This window comes from Anthonomus grandis, chromosome 4 (genome assembly GCF_022605725.1).
Source record: "Anthonomus grandis grandis chromosome 4, icAntGran1.3, whole genome shotgun sequence".
NCBI lineage: Eukaryota > Metazoa > Arthropoda > Insecta > Coleoptera > Curculionidae > Anthonomus > Anthonomus grandis.
The window spans coordinates 25673356-25693244 of record NC_065549.1 but is presented as its reverse complement, the minus strand read 5'-3'; the positions used below and the strand labels follow the sequence as shown (position 1 = coordinate 25693244).

The 19889-nt window shown below is 32.0% G+C and overlaps 1 protein-coding gene and 1 long non-coding RNA gene across 2 annotated transcripts in view; one reads left to right on the top strand and one right to left on the bottom strand.

Annotated features, from left to right (window-relative positions):
* LOC126735205 (pikachurin) overlaps window positions 1-19889 on the bottom strand; it is a 199027-nt gene that overhangs the window by 26691 nt on the left and 152447 nt on the right. The window contains exons 9-10 of the mRNA XM_050439158.1: window positions 11040-11300; window positions 8614-8805 (exon numbers count right to left, since the gene is read on the bottom strand). Coding sequence (XP_050295115.1) covers window positions 8614-8805; window positions 11040-11300 — 453 coding nt within the window. The remainder of the gene's footprint in view (window positions 1-8613; window positions 8806-11039; window positions 11301-19889) is intronic.
* LOC126735206 (uncharacterized) lies at window positions 4180-8965 on the top strand. Its single transcript, XR_007660347.1, has 2 exons — window positions 4180-4385; window positions 8608-8965. It is a non-coding gene; the product is annotated as an uncharacterized LOC126735206 (long non-coding RNA).

Here is a 19889-nt window from a genome sequence, read left to right as displayed (position 1 = left end):
TTCAAGAGTTTACTTTTGGAAGTTTGGGTCTTATCAGTGGGTTGGTTCCCTCAAATTCTAGCATCGCACGTGCCATTTCTGCAGATAGTTCGTGATATAGCTCAGAATTGTCCTCTTGGGTGTTTTCGGTAGTGTTAAGTTCCTGTGTGTTATTTAATACGTTTTCTATTACAGGTTGCTCCTCAGCTGGTTCATTGTTAGCGGGGTCTTGTTCGTTGTTAGTTTGCGCTTGTATTTCTTCTTTAATGGTATTAAGTCTTGTCTCTGGAATTAGGTGATTACGCATTATTACCCGTTACTGGTCTGCTACTCTCTGTTCGGTAACTTGGAGATGTGGATAGATTTTGTGAATGAGATTTTTTTGTGATGTGAATAGATTATTATTATTATTATTATTATTATTATTATTATTATTATTATTATTATTATTATTATTATTATTATTATTATTATTATTATTATTGTTATAAGGTGTGCCGATGACATCATATCTTTTTTTTTGTTCCACCCTGTATACAAAAAATTTATGTAAAATAATGCGCAACTTTGTAAATGCGCATTATTTCACTCAACAAATAAAAATTGACGGGTCCGAGCGTTTTCTTAAAAAATCATGTCTCTAATTTTTATCGAATTTATGCGGAACTTTAGGCCGTCACTATCACTATTATAAATAATGATATAAACCCTTGCCCGGCCCGTTATACACGAACCGATTAAATCGGATCCGATTCCGTCATCGGATATACGATAATTCAACACATCGAAATGTAGATGCGCACACTTCTTCCGATCCGAATAAAAAATCGGACCGACATGTGATCCGTCGAAAACGTCGGAAGTGGCAGTCCGATCATAACAAAATAATCCGACAGTCGGATGTCGGAGGAACCACTAGATGTAGTTGAACTTATAGCGCTTTTTTTGTTAGTAGACTTTTTTAATTTAGTCAGTCCTTGTCTATGGTCAGTTGTATGTGTGTGTTTAAAAGAGTACTACCGCCATGGCTTCAAAATATGATTCGCTTACATTAATTGAGCTGGTCGAAGGACGTCCATGCCTATGGGATAAGACCCTAGACAGCTATAAAGACAAAATAGAGAAACAAAAAATGTGGAGGGAAGTGTATATATTTTTAAAAGAATCTTTCGAAAATTTAACAGGAACAGATCAGAAAAAGATAGGTAAGTAAATGAAATTATGGCACGATAAGCAAAACATATTTTGTAGTATTTTTTAAACTTAAATTTTGTTTAGTTGCCATGGCAAGCTACCAACATCACTCAGAAAATATTCTGAAAATTTTTTTACAACATCGTTTGGTTGAGGTTGTCTATTTTGTTGTGCTAGTGGCCCTGATCTCAATTCAGTGGATGGAGTACTGTATATATCATCATTTGCTACTCTAGATCCATCCTTTAATCTTACTAAGTTGTGAAGAGCTATACTGGCTTTAACTATATCTCTGCAGAAGTCTTTAAAAACATTCATAGGTAGGTGAAAAATCCTCCACTTGTTGATTTTTTTCTCAATGCTCAAAGAATATCCAAATGCTGCGTCTCCTACTAAGACAAATGGTGCAGTTTCGGATAGTGTATGATGAAGAAGTCGAGGTTCTGGAATATTTAGCTTTGACAGAACTTCCAAAAATTGGTTTCTTGAAATACCGAGAAATCGCAGTCTTTACCGTAGGCCCCGACGTCGTTAAAAGTAAAACGGTAATCTGAATCAACTACTGCTATTAAAACTATTGAAAAGTACCCTTTATAATTCAGATTTATTGATCCACTACCAGAAAACTTGTTCACACGTACATGTTTCCCGTCTACTGCACCGATGCAGTTAGAGAATTGTGCTGTATTCCTGAATCCGTCAGCTATTTCTAAAATTTTTTCTTGGTTTGGCAGGGAAGATATTCTTCATGGAATTTTACAATATTTCGGATAGTAGATTCTCCCAATTTGTTTGTGTATTGCAAGTCTCGAAATGTATTTCCATTAGAAATTAGAATTAAAAAAATTAATTAATTAATTAACTTATAATTTTGTACAATGCCTATTTATTTTTATTTATTTACAACTCTGACTGGAAAAAGCCTTGTATTAATTTAGTAAATTTCATTTACTTGTAAATGTAACCTATTATGAGAAACAGTAACCTAGTATTTACAATTATATTGCTTACAAGTTTTTTTGAGCTTTTCGCCACTACCTACTTTACCTATCCAAATTTGCCTAACACACCAAAGGGGGTTGAGGAGGGAAAGTATTATGAATACGCCACAAAGATATAGAACTTATCTATATTTAGTGATTTTTTTTCAGGTGATTTGATTACTTCAAAATGGAATAATCTTCGCGATGCCTTTGTGAGATCACTCAAACAAACGAGTGGGCAAGGCTCGAAAAAGAAATACATTTATTACGAAAATCTTCAATTTCTAATGAAAATTGTCGAAAAGGACAAAACTGAATCTAGTATTCCTGCAACCAAACATGAAGAAATTGAAGGAATGTTTGATAAAACAGATACACAAGTTCCGTTTGAAACACCGCAGAGTCACATAAAACATCCTAAAAAAAAGGCGAAGAAACCCCAACCTGTTAAATTGGAAACTGACATAATAAAAGCACTGACAGGAAAACCAGATGAAGATGAATCGTTTTTTTCTTCGCTTCTACCCACTGTTAGAACTTTTTTGGAAGAAGGAAAGTTTAATTTCCGCATTACTATCATGAAAAAAAATCAGGAAATTAGGACACAATCAAAATTAACAATTCATGTGGGCTCCAGCTCCAACTCAGTCACGTCACAACCGCATTCATCTCATTCATACATCTCTCAATACTCAATACTGTCGCATGATGTTCCGGAGTGTTCAAATTCAGCGACAATCAGCCACCTAAGCTCATCGTTGCATGTCTTGCAACCTGCGCAGACTCAAGTACCCTTTCGTGACCCTTCAGTATACAGTTCATATACTACAAATTCGTAATCAACTGAATGTATACAAGACAGCATAATCCATATTATTGGGTGACTTAATTAATTTATGTTAACTTAAATTTAATGATACTTCTTACTTTGGTCTTTGTATCGGTTTTGAAAAGTGAAATAAAATCATGATTGTCTCTATATATATTTAGATTAAAATTTAAAAATCTAGATGATATAAAGTCTGTTTTTTAAGATACTAATCTGAGATGTGTTAAATTTTTAAATACTCTAGCATCCCTATAATTGGCTTTTTCTACGTTTAAAATGAAAAGGAACATATTTCGCACCCACAGGTAGCTTTCAAAAACGTGTTTTTTTTAGACAGTAAGGAAATGAAGACCAAGCCGTGGGAAATTATTTTTTTTACGGTTTGATCTGAAGTTATATTTGTTATTATAATGACAAATACAGAACGTTACAATAGTTTTCAAAAATTGAGTAATTTTCTGAAAAATAGTATGTATGCCTCGTAGGAAAAGCCACCTTCTAGGAATTTGTATTGCCACTCTCAGCTTGCACCTTGACAGGCAATTTTTATGGTCGTCCGAAAATGTTCATCTTTTCGTACTAGGCATACAATATACTATTATTTAAATATTTTATTTTACTTACCTTAAAGACACTGCGAGCATCTCTTTAGGAAGAACACATAATCTCATAACTGAATCTTGCTTTTGTATATGCATATTTATTCTTTCTAGAATGAAATCAAACGTGGTAATGCTCATTCTGAAATAATGAAAAAACTTGTCGCTATGTAAACGTAGTTTTTCAAATATAATATAGAATGCTCCTTCTACATAACGCACTTGAAGTAACGGATGAATCTAATATTTTCTGTTATTTAGTGCTAAACGATGTTTTCTACATAAATACAGTAAATATAACATCTGCAAATGCTTATTTTTCGCGGAACGCATTCTGCTTTTACCCGAAGGACTTCACAAACAGTACTGCCCAAATTGGCAACATTTCACCAGCTTATTATCCGGTATCGCTTTGCCAATACGGAAAGTGTGTTCCCTTCTTCCGATTCCGATTAAGGAACTTACCGGATCGGACTCCGATTTTATCGGTTCGTGTGCAATGGGCCTTAGTTTTAAGATCATGTGGTTTCGACTTATTTGAAACTTATTTATTTGAAAGATTACCCTTACCTTACTTATGATTTACTACTTCTTCTTTAAAATCTTTCATAATACAAACATAATTTTGAACATTTTTATTTTGATTTAAATGTAATAAATCAACGTAATAAAGAAATGTATGCTTAGAATAAAATAACTTTACGTTTCTCTAGGTGAATAGGAAATATGTTTTTTTTGTAGAAGTTATTTGGATATTGCAGAAATTCCGTAAGATCAGGATTTGGTATACGTAAAACAGAAGTAAGATTATCTTTATTCTGGTTGTTTGGTTAAGACAACATACAGACTAAAGACAAAACTATTTCTTGACTTTTAGAATTCTACCTCTATCTAAAAACTTAAATAAAACTGTTTTAAAGGAGATTTTATTTAAAAGTTTTGCAGTATTCAACAAAATATGTGCTCAATTGTTTATTTCAAAAATTAATAGAACATTATATTTAGAATTAATGTACTCCTTTCATAAAGAAATAAAATAAGGCGTTGGGTCTTTTTCTGAAGCGTATGAACGTACGTTTTAACAGTCTTTAAACTGAAGACTGGGTTTCGAGAAAGAGAATATTGGATTTTCCTTTTTTAAATTGAATGGTATAAGCAAAGTCATCTAGTTTTTATCATAATCTTACGAGCCATGGGTTCGGTTCTTTAAGGAAAAACAACCACTAAAGAGTTGGTGGTCAGTTAAAATAGTAATCTTGACTTAATGACCAAATAGGTATGGGCAGAAATACTTACAGCTGCAAATAATAAGAGTACGAGAGGCCTAGCAAATAGCATGGCTGGACTTGGACTTATTAAGAATCTGTACTTACTTCAACAGGTCGTTTCCCTGTAGACATAAGTAAGTTTTGCAATATTTGTAATTAAATTTCAGTAGTACTTACACCAACCCGAGGAAGAATTTTCTTTTCTCCTTTAAGTTTTAGTAATACAGAATTTTTTAATAACTAGAATTTTTTTATTATTAGGTGTGATTTTTGTATTTTTTTGAATATGTTCCTGCAATCCTGAACTGAAGATGAATATGTCATCTATATAGACCACGCAAATTTTATTTTGCATACATTTTAAGACTCGATAACCCTTTGAAATGTTGCGGGCGCGTTCAAACATTCTTAAGTACTCTCTGGTTTTTAAAAGTTAGAGACCGAAACCGTTGATTGAATAATAGCCATATATAACCATATTCTCAATTAACGCCGAAACTTTTGAAATGGTTTATAAAATCAGTTGAAAAAGTTTAAACTAATTTTCTTCAATAATCTAATTCCTAAAAAAAAACATCGAAAAAGTCGTGGAAGTTATACAAGTCAATACAAGTAATTTTATTACTTAGACCAAGTTCTACAAATAGTGGCTTGAGGTTTAATTTAGTTGTGGACGGCTGTTTTAATAATATTATTTGTGAGATACATAAATGTAAATAAGACTTTTCTGCAAATGCAGGGTCTAAAATTAATCGTGAAATACCTGCGTCAATTAATATTTTGAATTTAGCGTTTTGATTTTCAATGTAGTATAATGATATTGACAACACCGCAAATACATCAGCTGTTCCATTTGTATTTTGAGTACATAAAAATCACCTACACGGTGATTTTTTAAAATGTTCGGTGGGACTATCGTGAACAAAAGCTATTGCGTGCTCAAGACTATAAGGTCTTTAAAGATATATGTTATTTTTTAGATTACGATTGCAACCAACAATGAATATGTTTAAAGGTTTATTTATAATATTACGGTTTTATTATAATATTCAATTTATCCAATCCTTGTTCAAATTTTAATATTATAAAAAAAAGCATAAATAAATAGTTTTTTGCAAGATAAATCGAATTTAGGGATAAATTTAAAAAAAAATTAAATAATATAATAATTAAATAAGCTATTATTAAAAAAGTGTTCTTTGCTATTTTAAGTACCCAGTATTTATTCGTGAGTATTGGAATTATGTACGCTAAAAACCAATCTTAGAGGAAAATTTAATATTCGAAATCCTAATGATGGTTTAGTTTGGAAACCAGATGCGAGTTCAAAATGAAGTTGTGCATTATTTCGAAAAAAATCCATTCTAATTTGCCTTCACTCTATTAAAGTACTGTGAGTAAAACTGAGGACCAATTCAGAACTCATGAACATGTAAGAAGTACCCTAGATAAAAACAACCATCGGTAAGCCGAGATACGAAACTGGTTATTCTACTGAGTTAAGAAAAATAAAAATATCAGCCCGGCAAGACAAGTAGAACTTGTAAAGCTCTACATTCGCTAACCTCATTTGGTCAATCTGCACCTGAAATAGCTCTAACTTTATTTTCATGCCTTTTTAAACCATCTTTACTAGTTTTGAAACCCAAGTAAGTTACTTGTCTTAAAGAATATCAGATAGAAGAATATATATAAAAAAAAAATTAAGACTGGTCAACCTGTAGAACAGCTGAAAGTGCCGAGCGATGTAGGGTCTATTCGACGCCTATTCCTAACGGTACTATTAATAGTCTATAGTTGGAACCTTTGGTGTGATACTCAAAGCGGAGCAACTGTTTACCACTATCCAAAACTCTTTATTTTATCTCGACACGTAAATACGTGTCGCTAATGATGTTAGGATCTTCGAGAGAAGATTAAACCTCTTTTTGCATTTAAGTTAAAATGGTTCATGAGGAGCTCTGCTAGAAAGGGAGAGAGGAAACTACCCATGGTCCTATCTTCCAATTGTTATATTAAAAAACATTTTGCACATATCCATGATATGCAAAGTTTTGTTAATTTAATTATTTGTTAGATATTATTAAAGCTATTACTTTCCAAAAGTTTAATCAGATATTTTAAAGTTTCTAGGACATGAATGCTTGAAAAGAAAGAAGATACATCAAAATAAACAAGGATTTCATTTTCACTTAGAATTAAATGACTTTTAAAAAGAATGAAATGACGGTTGACTGTTTTTAACATTTTTTGAAAACATTCATAAGGTAATTTTAATGTCTCGAATGGCTTACTGAAAACTTTAAAATGTTGGAAGATCCTATAGTGGAGACAATTGATTTCATTTTATTGCCAGGTTTATGGATTTTTAGTAAATAATGTAATTTTGGAATTGTTATGTTAGAAAGTTGTAACTTGTATTTATCTGAAAAGAAAACAGGCCTTTTGAAATAATTTAATGCTGTGTTAACGTGCGAGAATATTTTTAATAAAGGGTTTTAAAAATCTTTTTATATGGGCCATTTTCAATAAGATTATCAACTCGATTAAAATATTTTGCGTTGTCTAAAATAACAACTTTGTTTCCCTTGTCAGCATTTAAATAGAAACAATTTTTTCTCTTAGTCGTTTAGCAATATTAGACACTGATGTATTTTTCGATTTGTTAAGATTTCTTGCAATTTGGTTGCGAATCATTTCTCTAGCGAAACCTATTGACTATGATTCTGGCAAGTACTGAATTGTTGATTCAATACTCACTATAATCTTCTTCAGGTTGTTTTTGCAGTTTAAAACTGGTGCAAGGTTTCAAAAGACTTATTAAGATAAAGTTTCAAAAGACTTATTACTAGCAAAGACCCTTATTAAGAACATTAAGTTCTTTTTCATTAAAAGATTGAAAGGACTGATTTTCAACGATATTAATTGATTTTTCTTTTTATGGTTTATCCTTCGAACTTACCAACTTTTTTAGTTTTTTGTTTAGTGAAGAAAATTTACTAATCTATTTATGGTTAATAACCTCAACCATGTTTCTGCATTAATTAGTCTAATTTTAGTACTGCAGTTTTAATCTTCTCCCGAATATTCTAATATCCTTAGCGAAACACGTATTTAGCGTAAAAAAAAAGAGTTTTGGTTAGTGGTTAAACTTTTGTGTGATTTGGTACTATAATTATTTGTGAAATTCAAATATTTTTTAATCGAATACTATTTGGCCATTTGGACCATAAAAATTTATTCAGCTTTGTTTGTTATAGTTAAGTGACATAAGGTTGCCGAACTACTTCCAGCAGGATTTTAAGTTATCCTGCAAGTAATTCGGCAATCTTATGTCAGTTATTACTTGGTACTTCATATGTCAATTCAACTCGAAAGTTAAAGAAACAATTTCTATTCACAAAGTTAAATTCTTTGAGAATAGCATGCAGAAGTTCTCTCCTATAGACGCGCATTGGATTTTTGCCATTGTGATGATTTATATTCGACTAACAACAATCTACCATTTTTTAATCATATTTTCAATGTGTTTGCTATGAATCGTACAAATGATTATTGTAGAAGTGTGTCAAATTTCCGAAACTTCAGCCTTTGGCTTTTATTATGATTTAGAAGATCATAATAAAAGCCAAAGGCTGAAGATCTATTTAGAAGATCTATTTAAATATATCATATTAGATATATCTTTTTTTAAACTGACTTTTTATATTTAGACTGAGGTCATTTGAGAAATAATTAATTTTCTTTACATTTAGTTTTACCTTTTGGATGCATCCAACAAACGCCGACCTAACTGTTACCTTTGGGGAGACTGATTCGAAATTAGGGACGCCGCCAAGATACATGTTCTGAGGTAAAAACAATTGAGTAAATGCTCCAGGAGCCAATGCTTCTACAGGAAATTGGTTGTCGACAGTTAAGATAGCTAAGCGGCCAGTCCGAGATACTCGAATCTAAAAAGCAATACATATATAGTTATTTACACAATTTAATCCAATCTCGTTTATCAGATTTTACATCAATATTTATATGAATATGATTAATATTTGTATTTTAAACAAGCGTCAAAAGAAAAATTGCATTTACAAATACCAATAAAAATAATGGATTAATTTTATGATTTATTATTTCAAACCAATTGAGGCTGAAAATTTCCCTTTTTTCATAATGTATTATTATTGTTGTTTATAGTTCTATTGTTGTTTTAATTTGAGAAAGAAAAAGAAAAAAAAATGGCATATATTTATCCTTATGATAAAAACACCTTAAAGTATTTTTATAAGTAATTTTTATGTTTCAGGCATGTCATAAATCTTAAACAAAATCTCCCTAAAAATAACTAATATTTATAGCTTTTAAGAGCCATATTTGATAATTTCGAACTTAGTTCCTTAGCATAATAAATATTTATTTTAAGCATTCTATTCAGAAATCAAGTTTGTCGCTATTCTTTGATATAAACGACAAAGTTGCAATACTGCAAATATATATACAAGTCCATCATTGTTGATAAGGAGGAACTGTATATTATTCTGAAAATGTTCTGCCAATGAAAACAAATTAAAATTATAAATAAGAATAAATTTTGATTACAACAGTTAGTGGCGTACGACTCTTAATTATTCTTATGTTGCTCTTAAATGTTACTTATCTTTTGAATGCGTTTATATGAAAATTTGAAATTTGGTATACATTATAAGCAACCTAAATACTACTCTTTGGTACCTAACTCATTTTGCACAAAATTCAATCTTCAAAATTTTTTAATGCAGAATCAGAAAGAACGCATTTTTTACAAAGGATATGGTACAAATGAATAGTGGTTACATAAGCAATTTTAAACGAAAAATTATAATAAAATGTAAATTTAAAGAAATACCTATCTAATTTCCTTTTAATGAACCGTCGTCTACCTATCCAACGATTTGGAAAAACTTCATCTAGATAATTGCGAAGGGGTAAAGCATAGTGGGTGGGGCTCTATCTTGTTGAAAAAAAAATCACGTTGGTGCATGTCGGGTTCTTCCAAATCCGGATACAAAGTTATCAGAGCGGGGATTATATCATTTTGAAGAAAGTCTAAATAGCTCTCACCAGTGAGAGTGTCATCAAAAAAGTTCTAAAACTTTTCCTTCCACTATACCGCACCACACATTGACTTTTTGAGGGTGTTATGTATGACATTCTATGAACCAATGAGTTTTCGGTGTCCCAGTATCGACAATTCTGTCTGTTCACATGGCCGTTTAGAGTAAACGTTGCTTCGTCAGAAAATAATATCCGTTTTACAAAATTATTGTTATTATTACATAATTACTGCATTTGCTCACAAAATTCATTTCGGCGATCAAAATCATCTTCTAATAGCTCTTGAAGTAAGAATACTTTATAAGGGTGGAACTTTACTTTTTTCAATACTCTATGCACAGTAAATCGCGATAAATGAACATTAGAAGTCGTGCCTATGATTGTGGTTTTGGGATTATCTTGGACCGTAAACAGAACCTTAATCTCATGTTTCAGTTATTGAACCCCGACCAGCTTTTTGAGCATCCCGAACATACCCGAATTCACGAAAGTTTGCTTCAACTCTGCTTACCATGCTTTGGCTAATAGGTCACCGATCAGGAAAAGTTGCATTAAACAACCGAACCACCTCCTTTAGGAGAGCGATACATATCTCGTAGAGTACGAGACATATCTCCGAAACCAATTTTGTATAAGATTTTGATTCTTTACATTCGGTTAATTTTCTCATATTTCATACAATAACAGTAGGTAATAAAGTATAGAAAACAACAATTAAAAAACCAAAATACCAACATTTAATTTAGATTGGTATTTCTTAAATTTTACATTTTATCATAATTTTTCATTGAAAATTGCTTATTTAACCACTACACATTTGTACTATATCCTTTGTAAATAAATTCGTTGTTTCTAATTTTGCATTAAAAAATGGCGGTTTACATTTAAAAATATATTGATGTCATATCTTTTTTTTAATCACTCTGTATATTTAATATCCAGGTAGAAAAATCCTAAACCCAATATTAAAATCGACAGGTTCGGGCATTTTTTCAGTAAACGGTCCATTTCATTTTTATTGAATTTATCCGCTACTTTACGGATGCACAGTATATTATAACAACATATAAAATAAATATTCAATTTTTTAATTACTTACCATGTGCCACTCACTAAGCTCGATTTTATTAGTACTTTGAACAATAGCATAGCCAGTGCCCAGATCGTACATAAATTCGACAAATCCATCGTTAAGTGTTAAGGCCATAAAATCACCGGTCCCATCTATTCTGTGTCCATTATATATGATTAAACCATTTGGAGTGGTTGGTTTAAAGTTAATTTCTAGATCTAACCAAGTAAGAGCTGATTCTTCTAATCCACGATATCGTAAGTGGCTTGAACCATTGAATGATGGAACCTATAAGTATTTTTTTAATTTATTTATTTAATGTCTTAAAAATACCTTACAAAAGTAATTAAAATAAAAGACTATAAAAATATACATATTCTACAAGACTAAGTAATATAGTTATAAGGTAAAATAGTAAAAAAAATTGAAAATACCTATTACATTTAAAGAACAAACAAACACTTGTTATCTGATAAATAGAATAACATTTTTTTATTTTGTTATATTATTAGGTTTTTAATTTATTTAATAGTTAAGTTAAAAAAATTAATATTCTTATTTCTAAAGAGATTTCTCATTTCTCATTAAAGTGCTCAAACATTTGATGTAAGGGACTCTTCTTAGATGATCTAATGCTAAACAGTCTATCACGCCTATATCTAAGACTAGCTTTAGGTACATAAAAGTAAATAGAATTTTCAAGTGAGCAATTTTGGTATTTAACATTATTTAATAAATAGTAAATGAAAATCACAGAATGCTTTTTTTCTTCTATTACAGAGTTTTGAGAAGTTGTACGAGTCTAACACACTTTGATAAGAAACGAGGTAAGGATAAGAGTGGTTTTCTCTTATGGACACGAATCTGAGAAATTTCTTTTGATTGCGCTCAACTCGCTCACTGTGACATTGTGCCCCTATATTATTGAAGCATGTTCTAAGTGAGGCCTTACAAAAGTATTATAAAGTTTCACTATTATTGATAATTGTTTAGATATTCTGGAGTTGCGTATAATGAAACCCAGTTTTTATAAGCTTTGCCAACCATAAAGTCATAGTGTGAGTTAAATTTTAAGTTACTTTGCATATAAACATCCAGATTCTTAATTTCCTGCTTTTTTTGTAGGACTGAACCATTGATAGAATAGTTGAATGTTACTAGGTTATGTTTTCTGGTATATGTAACAATAACACATTTGAACAGAGTTCAAATCCTCTTGGAGTTGTAAAGAATCAGCCAATGTAATGATTTCCTTAAATAATTTAAAATCATCTGCCAAGAATAAACAAGATGAGTATGTTAAGCAATTAACAAGCGAATTGATAAAAATTATAAATAAAAGGGGAGCCACATTACTACCCTGCGGAACCCCTAAAGTTGCAACCTATGAATTTGAGTAATATCTACCAATTTTTACTTTGTGTGTCCAAGCAGAAAGATAAAAAATGAAAAATAAACATGTTTCCTTGGAAAAGCCCAAATCAGCCAATCATTTTATAAGGATGCTGTGATCAACGAGATCAAATGCTTTTGCACCATTGGTATAGATTGTGTCAAGCTGTCTTTGATTGTTTATGACTTCAAATGCCTGTGTAGTAAATTTGCATAGATTGGAAACTCTGGATTTTCTTGTGACAAATCTATGCTATTCTTCAGTAATTTTATTTTTTTTTCTATTATTTAAAATCTTCATAAAGAATAATTTCAAAAAATGTAACCAAAGAGTTTAATATGCTTATAGGCGTGTAATTTTGTATGTATCTCAGAATAGCAATATTATAATATTGGGAGGCGAGAGCTCCCGTCTCTCGCCTCCCAATATTAGAGATGGCGCTGGTAGCGTGAGCACGCTTCAGTAGCTGCTAGTTTGGCTTTATTTAATCATTTGCTACCTAAAAAATATTAAATTTAAATATAACATGAAGTGAGGTGGTAGTTGATACAGTGTATGATAAAATTTCTTGAAGAAAAACATCCTGTGCCGTGAAAATTTGAGTTTTGAAAAATGGTTTTGTTAAGAAGTTATTTGGACAGCATAAAATCAATGTTTATGGAGGAGTCATTCTTACATTCACTCGCTCAAAGGGTAGCTACTCTGCTCGAAAATAAATTTACTGACAAAGTAAATAAACAACAGGAAACCATTAATACTTTGCGTTCAGAAATAAACGACCTAAAAGTGCAAAATCAAAAATGTAAACAAACGCTAGACGATTATGAACAATCGTGATAAGAGGATCTGCGCTCCAAAATGATGGATTTATTTAGAAAAAATTCATTCATTCAAGGTTCAGGTAGCAGATCAACAAATTATAAGTTGTCATAGAGTTGCCTCCAAAATTCCCAATGATAGGCCGCCCGCTATCCTCGTAAAATTTGCAAGCGACGCGGTGCGATTATCTGTGTTAAAACATAAAAAAAGGCTGAAATCAACAAACATTCAAATTAAGGAGGACCTAACACAGTCTCATCGTACACTTTTGGCGGCTGCGGTACAAAAGTAATCGTACAAAACAGTATGGAGTGTGTTAAAAAGGGAAATAATATTAATTACATAAAAACCATGGAAGAACTGAATAAATTGTAAGGCTTGCCAGATTGCCTTCTTACAGGTGACTCTTAATTTCATTTATTCTACTAATTTGCATGCAATCACACTGTAACTAACGAACTTTATTTTTATTGTTTATTTTTGACTATTACTTTTTGTTACATGCATTATTTTTAGTACTGATACAATGGTTAGATAATGAAAAAAAATTATATATATTTTGTTTTTTTATTAAATTTAATAAAATAATAATAAGTTGAACGGAGCTACTGAACTAAAGTTATAAGCTGTGATTGGGATTTGTTTTTTAAGATTAGAGTCGTATCTGTGTATATTTCTTTGATTGATGGTCTTTTACTCTTGTGTCATATTGGTCTAAAATAGAATATACATATATATAACATTTATCTTTTTTATCATAGCTTTTTTTATATATTGATAAGCCTGTTAAATTCATTGAAGATGACGATTGATTTTTTGATTTGAATTTTTATTCCCTTATTATGAAAATTGCACATATTAACCTACGTTTTATAAATACGGGAATTAACAATTTTAAAACTGCAGTTATTAATACTAATAAATTTGATGCAGTTTTATTAACTGAAACATGGATTAATAATTTTCAAGATACTTCGATTTTTTAGATACCGGGATATACACTTTTTAATTGTAATAGAGAACACAGTAGAGGAAAGGGGGGGTAGGAGCTTACTTCAAGAATAATTTAAATGTTAAACAAATCAAATTTAATTTTAATTTAAATACACTTGAAAACATTTGTTTTAAAATAAACTTAGGATCTAAAAAAATTACTATTGCCAATTTTTATAGACCTCCACATCTAAATATAAATTTGCATTCACAGCATTTTGATAATATTTTATGATATAGTAGTTTGTGTCGGTGATTTCAATGTGGATTTTTTAAATTTGGATAATCCAGTTCGACATTGTTTTGAGTCATATAATCTCTACCAAATTTTGAGTGAGCCTACACATATATCATAGCAGTAAATTATTAGACCCAATATTCGTTTCTGATACAGATTTTGTTGCCACTTCTGGGACGCAGTGAATTGACGAAATCTCTGATCATAAACTATCTATGGTTAGATCGGAAAAAAAAACCTATATTAGCTTTATATCTGCCAGAAAATCACCTAAATAGCTGTGGAATACATTAAATAGTTTAAATGTTTGCACAAGTTAGTCCAAAAGTATAGATTTGCCGCAAAATCTTTTTTAACCTGAATTAATAAATCAATATTTTTCATATTTTATCCAAAATGTTTCAGATTGCAGTACAAAAATAAATTATTAATATAATAATAATACATTTAATGCTAACGAATTTTCTTTTGAGTTGTGCACACTTGAACAGGTGAAAAAATGATATAATGATAGATTAAATTGCGCATTTCAAATATTTTCTGTTAATAATTAACAAATAAAAAAACAAATTATTATTATTATTTTTATTACTATTAGAGCATAATATTATCTGCCTATCTATTTGTAGGTATCATATTAATAGTCCTATAAAAACATATTGTATTATACCAAACAGTCCTCCTTTAAGTTCTCGGTTATTGCCCTGTAAAGATCTTTCAGACTGTCACTTCTGCACTAAAGGAAAATTTTAACTTTTTCTATGTAATGACAATTTACAATTTTATTCTAAAACATGTATAATAAATAATAATAATAAATGCCATATTACGTTTTCATTAAAATTACTAATTTCTACTTAATAAAAGGCATTTGTCTATTATAACGAATACTGAACACAAAAAAACTTATTAGAAATGAGCTTGGGTTTAACATGTAATTTGCAAATAATAGCAATATAAATTGTAAATCGGTATTACAATTTTTTCAGAAAGTATTTTTAAAACAATATAAAGTAAGAAAGATTTATTATTATTATTATTATTATAGATTTTTGCCTTGCGGCAATCACACTCCCGTTTTACGGGGAACATTCACTTATCCCAGATATCTAAGATATCAAAAGGATTAAGCTCTGAGGGGACCCTTTCCAGGTTGTCGGGCCCTGGATGGTGTTCAATCTTCTGTACCCATGAACTTTCTGACGACCCGTGTTGTCCCCAGTAGCACCGCTTTTTGCATGTTTTTGTAGTGGTGCTCACTTAGTCCCAGTTGTTTGAGGTTCTCTACAAGGGTTTTTGGTATAAGTCCAGTTGACGAGATTATTATCGGAATTGTTTGAACATGCTCCATCTCCCATTGCCGTCTGATTTGCCCTTCAAGATCTCGATATTTGATGATCTTTTCGTTGTATTTTCTTTGGAGGTTATTGTTATTAGGTATAGCAACGTCAATCAGCGTGGTTCTCCTTAGTCGCTTATCCACCAGGATAAGATCTGGTCTATTGTTGACAGTTCTTTGGTCTGTGAGAACAGTTCGGTCCCAGTACAATTTATACTCGCCATTTTCAAGAACTGGCTCTGGAGTATAATTGTAATATGGAACTTTGTCCGTCCTCAAGAGGTTCAGTTTAAGTGCAAGTTCTTGGTGCAGTATTTTTCCCACGCAGTCATGACGTGCCTTATACTCAGTTTGGGCAAACATTTGACATCCTCCCGTTAACTGTTGGATGGATTCTGTCACTTTGCATCCATATCGACAATTGTCACTCTGTACTGAAGGATCCGAAATAATGCACTTCAAGTAGTTTCTAGTTGGAATAACTTGGTCTTGTATGGCCAAGAGGAAACCTTCCGTTTCGGGAAACAGTTGTCCCGAAGTCAACCAGTAGTTCGACGCGTTGGTGTCGACATGTCTCTGGCTAACCTCGTTGACGTGTCTCCCGTGCAGTGGTTTTTGTGCCCATGATCGATGCTTTTCTTCATCAGTGACGTGGTGACTTTCGATTTCGCGATTCTTCAGTTTCAGAGGTGTAGAGTCATCGACCTCGCATATAGCACGGTGCAGAGCGGACGATCTAGCCTTTTCATGAAAGAAATTTCTCAGAACTAAAATTTGTCGGTCTAACTGTTTGCCAATGTCTGCCAATCCTCTACCTCCCTGATGTCTTGGTAGCGTAGTTCTTTCTGTGGCAGTTCGAGGGTGGTGTTTTTGAGCCTTAGTCAATAATGTTCGTGCCTTCCGTTGCAAGTTCTGGATGTCCGTCTTGCTCCATCCCACAATTCCAAAGGAATATGTTAGTGCTGTACAGGTATACGTATTCAACGCCTTAAATAGATTCTTACTGTTGAGGCTCGTTTTCACTATGTGCTTTACTCTTGTTGTAAACTCAGCAGTGAGTTTATCTTTCATTATTCGGTGGTCTATTCGCGCTGCCTGCACCATTCTCAGGTATTTGTATGTATCACCCTCTTCCATGGCATCTATAGTTTGGCCATCCTGCATCTTGAAGGACCCCGGCTGCATCTTTCCTCGTACAATGTGGTTGATACGACACTTATCCAGCCCAAACCTCATTCCGATATCAGCAGAGAATTCCTTCACGATGTTAAGCATCTGATCCAGTTGATTACTAGTGGCACCCATTAGCTTTAGATCGCCCATATAGAGCAAATGATTGACTCTTGCGATTTCCCTACTATTCTTCTTAATAGCAAAGCCGTAAGAGGTGGAATTGAGTCGAGATCATAGAGGATTCAGGGCTAGACAGAACCAAAGTGGACTCAGAGAGTCGCCCTGGAATATACCCTTACGGATCGGTATTGTGTTTGTCTCAATACTCTCTCCAGTAGGAAGTTGTAGATGCATAGTTGTTCTCCATATCGCCATTGTGCTCTCCAGTAGAGTCACAATGCGTTCATCTATTTTATATATCCTAAGGACATCAATAAGCCATTCATGTGGGATAGAATCGAAGGCCTTCTTGTAATCGACATAGGCGGTGTAGAGATTTCTCTTATTACTATAGGCCTGGTTGCAAATTACGGAGTCGATGGTCAATTGCTCCTTACAGCCGATGTCTCCCCTAGCACATCCCTTCTGTTGAACAGCAATAATGTTGTTGTCCTCGCAATGTTGGTATATGCGCTCTGTAAGACACGCGGTTATCAGCTTATACAGTGTTGGTAAACATGTTATTGGCCGATATTTCGCTGGATCTTGTGTGTTCTGTGGATCTTTTGATAGCAGAAAAGTTGATCCCTGAGTGAGGAACGTTGGAAGTTTGTTCGGTTCCATCAGCAGATCATTTATTAGTGTGGTCAGTTGTTTGTGGGTTGACCACAGCTTTTTGATTATTATTATTATTATTATTATTATTATTATTATTATTATTATCATAAAATCAAAACAAGATTGTCACCGCACGTGATTGTTTTGCCTGGGAAAAAAATAAGTGCTTCCCAATATTCTGACCTTCTTCTTTATTTATTCCGTTTTAGGAATGAATAATAACAAACTTAATTTTACAGTATTTGTCTGCTCATAAGAGCCTTGGTTATGTCACGAGGTATACTCGCGAACATCTCAGTCTATCCTTAACAATCGATTTAACGATAATTTAGCTTTGATTGAATATTTGGGAGTTAGTAGAATTAGTTGATAAAATATTGAGTCAACGAATCTAGGAATATGTATCGCGTAGAACAAGCTAGATAAATACAAGTCTGGAAACGGTTTGAACGTCAGATCCTCAGTAAGGAACAATTACTAAGGATGTGAACTAAGCTAAATAAAACTTATTATACTGCTTTCCTTGAAAGTACAGGAAAAGTACCGTATAAAAATTTAAAAAAATTAACATAGGTTAAGGACTAACATCATTAAGAGTAAAGTAAATCTATATTGTTGTGATGAGTTTATAGGCTTAATGTTCTTCTAATATATTACCGTAACGATGGTTTAGATCTAATTCATTTTAATAAACATTTTTTCGTAAGGACTAACAAAATGATAATAGTGGCGACGAAGCATATACTTAGCAGAAAAGTGGAACTATAAGAGTTATGCAAGGTTGTCTTTCTCCCTCTCTTAGATTAAAGATGCTTTGCAATAAATGCGCCATCATCAGATGCTATAAACAGACATTAACTATAAATAGACAGTTTTTGAGAGAAATTCTTATTCCTAAAACCGCTTCTAGAAAATTTGGAATGACAACAACGCAAGTATAGGCTGATGTCATCTTGCGAAATATTATCTTGTCAAACGGTTTTGTGTTTACATTTGGCATTTGTGAAGTACTGTATTTTTTCTTTAGTTTTTGGTTGAAAAAAGAAAAGTCTCATTTGAGTGTTTTTATGAATTGTTACGATGGTAGTGCTGTAATGGAAGTGTTGTGCCGTAGAAAAAAAGGCAATTAAAGCTGATCTTTTCACAAGTAAATATCGATATTTTCATTACATCACTACTTGGGGCAAGCGTCTTTATAAACGAAAAATAGAGGATCATAGAAGTAAACCTAAATAAAAACTTACTTAGAAATCTATAATGATTATAAAATATTTAATTTCCATAAAAATGCTTTTTATTAGATAAGTACCTTTACCCTAAAGAAGTACGTTAAAAAAACGCATAAAAAGTTCATAAACGGTAATATTGTTTATAATTTAAATTATAATATATTATTATCAAATATTTATCATTTAAATATTGTTTGACGACTTCAGTTGTAAAGATTTCTTGTGTCGGTGGAATCAACAATACGATCGAGCGGCGTTGCAATGTTGTTACCTTTTTCTCTAATATACGTTATTCGCATTTATTTTACTTTGTATATTGATTTTTTTATAGAGTATCTTATCATATTTTTTATAAAAAAAAATCTCTATATTTTATTAGAGAGGAACAGTAGTATTGTCTTGTATCAGGGATGTTGCAAGTATACAAACTTACAAACTGCCCATAGTTCCACGGCAATACTAATTCTAGCCTTTTAATGTTCCAAGAAAATCACGAAGAAAATTCTAAGCATTTCTAAACTGTTCCATGGGTGTTTATAAAGGACGCGATTCTTAACATTTTATTGAATTTTAATTGTTTAGTCAGTTTTTTTTGGCTTGAAAACAATTTATCGCGAGTCAGGTTAAAGTTGTTAAGAATCATTAGTATTTTCTCCGTTGTGTTATATATATATACGTTGGGCGATTTGAATCTTACGGATTGAGTTTTAATGTATTAGACGTAATACATTACTGCATCTGCATCGGTAACCTCCCACCGATAGCGACGCCGATTCTCCGTACCGCTCGCATTGTGAATTTAATTTCGGCTTGCTCGCAGTGATTAACCCCTATAAACTGTTTATCTATGAGTGATGTTTAGCAAGCGCTTGGAGATGGGTAGGTTAGTCTCGAATCAAGTATTGGAATTTTACGC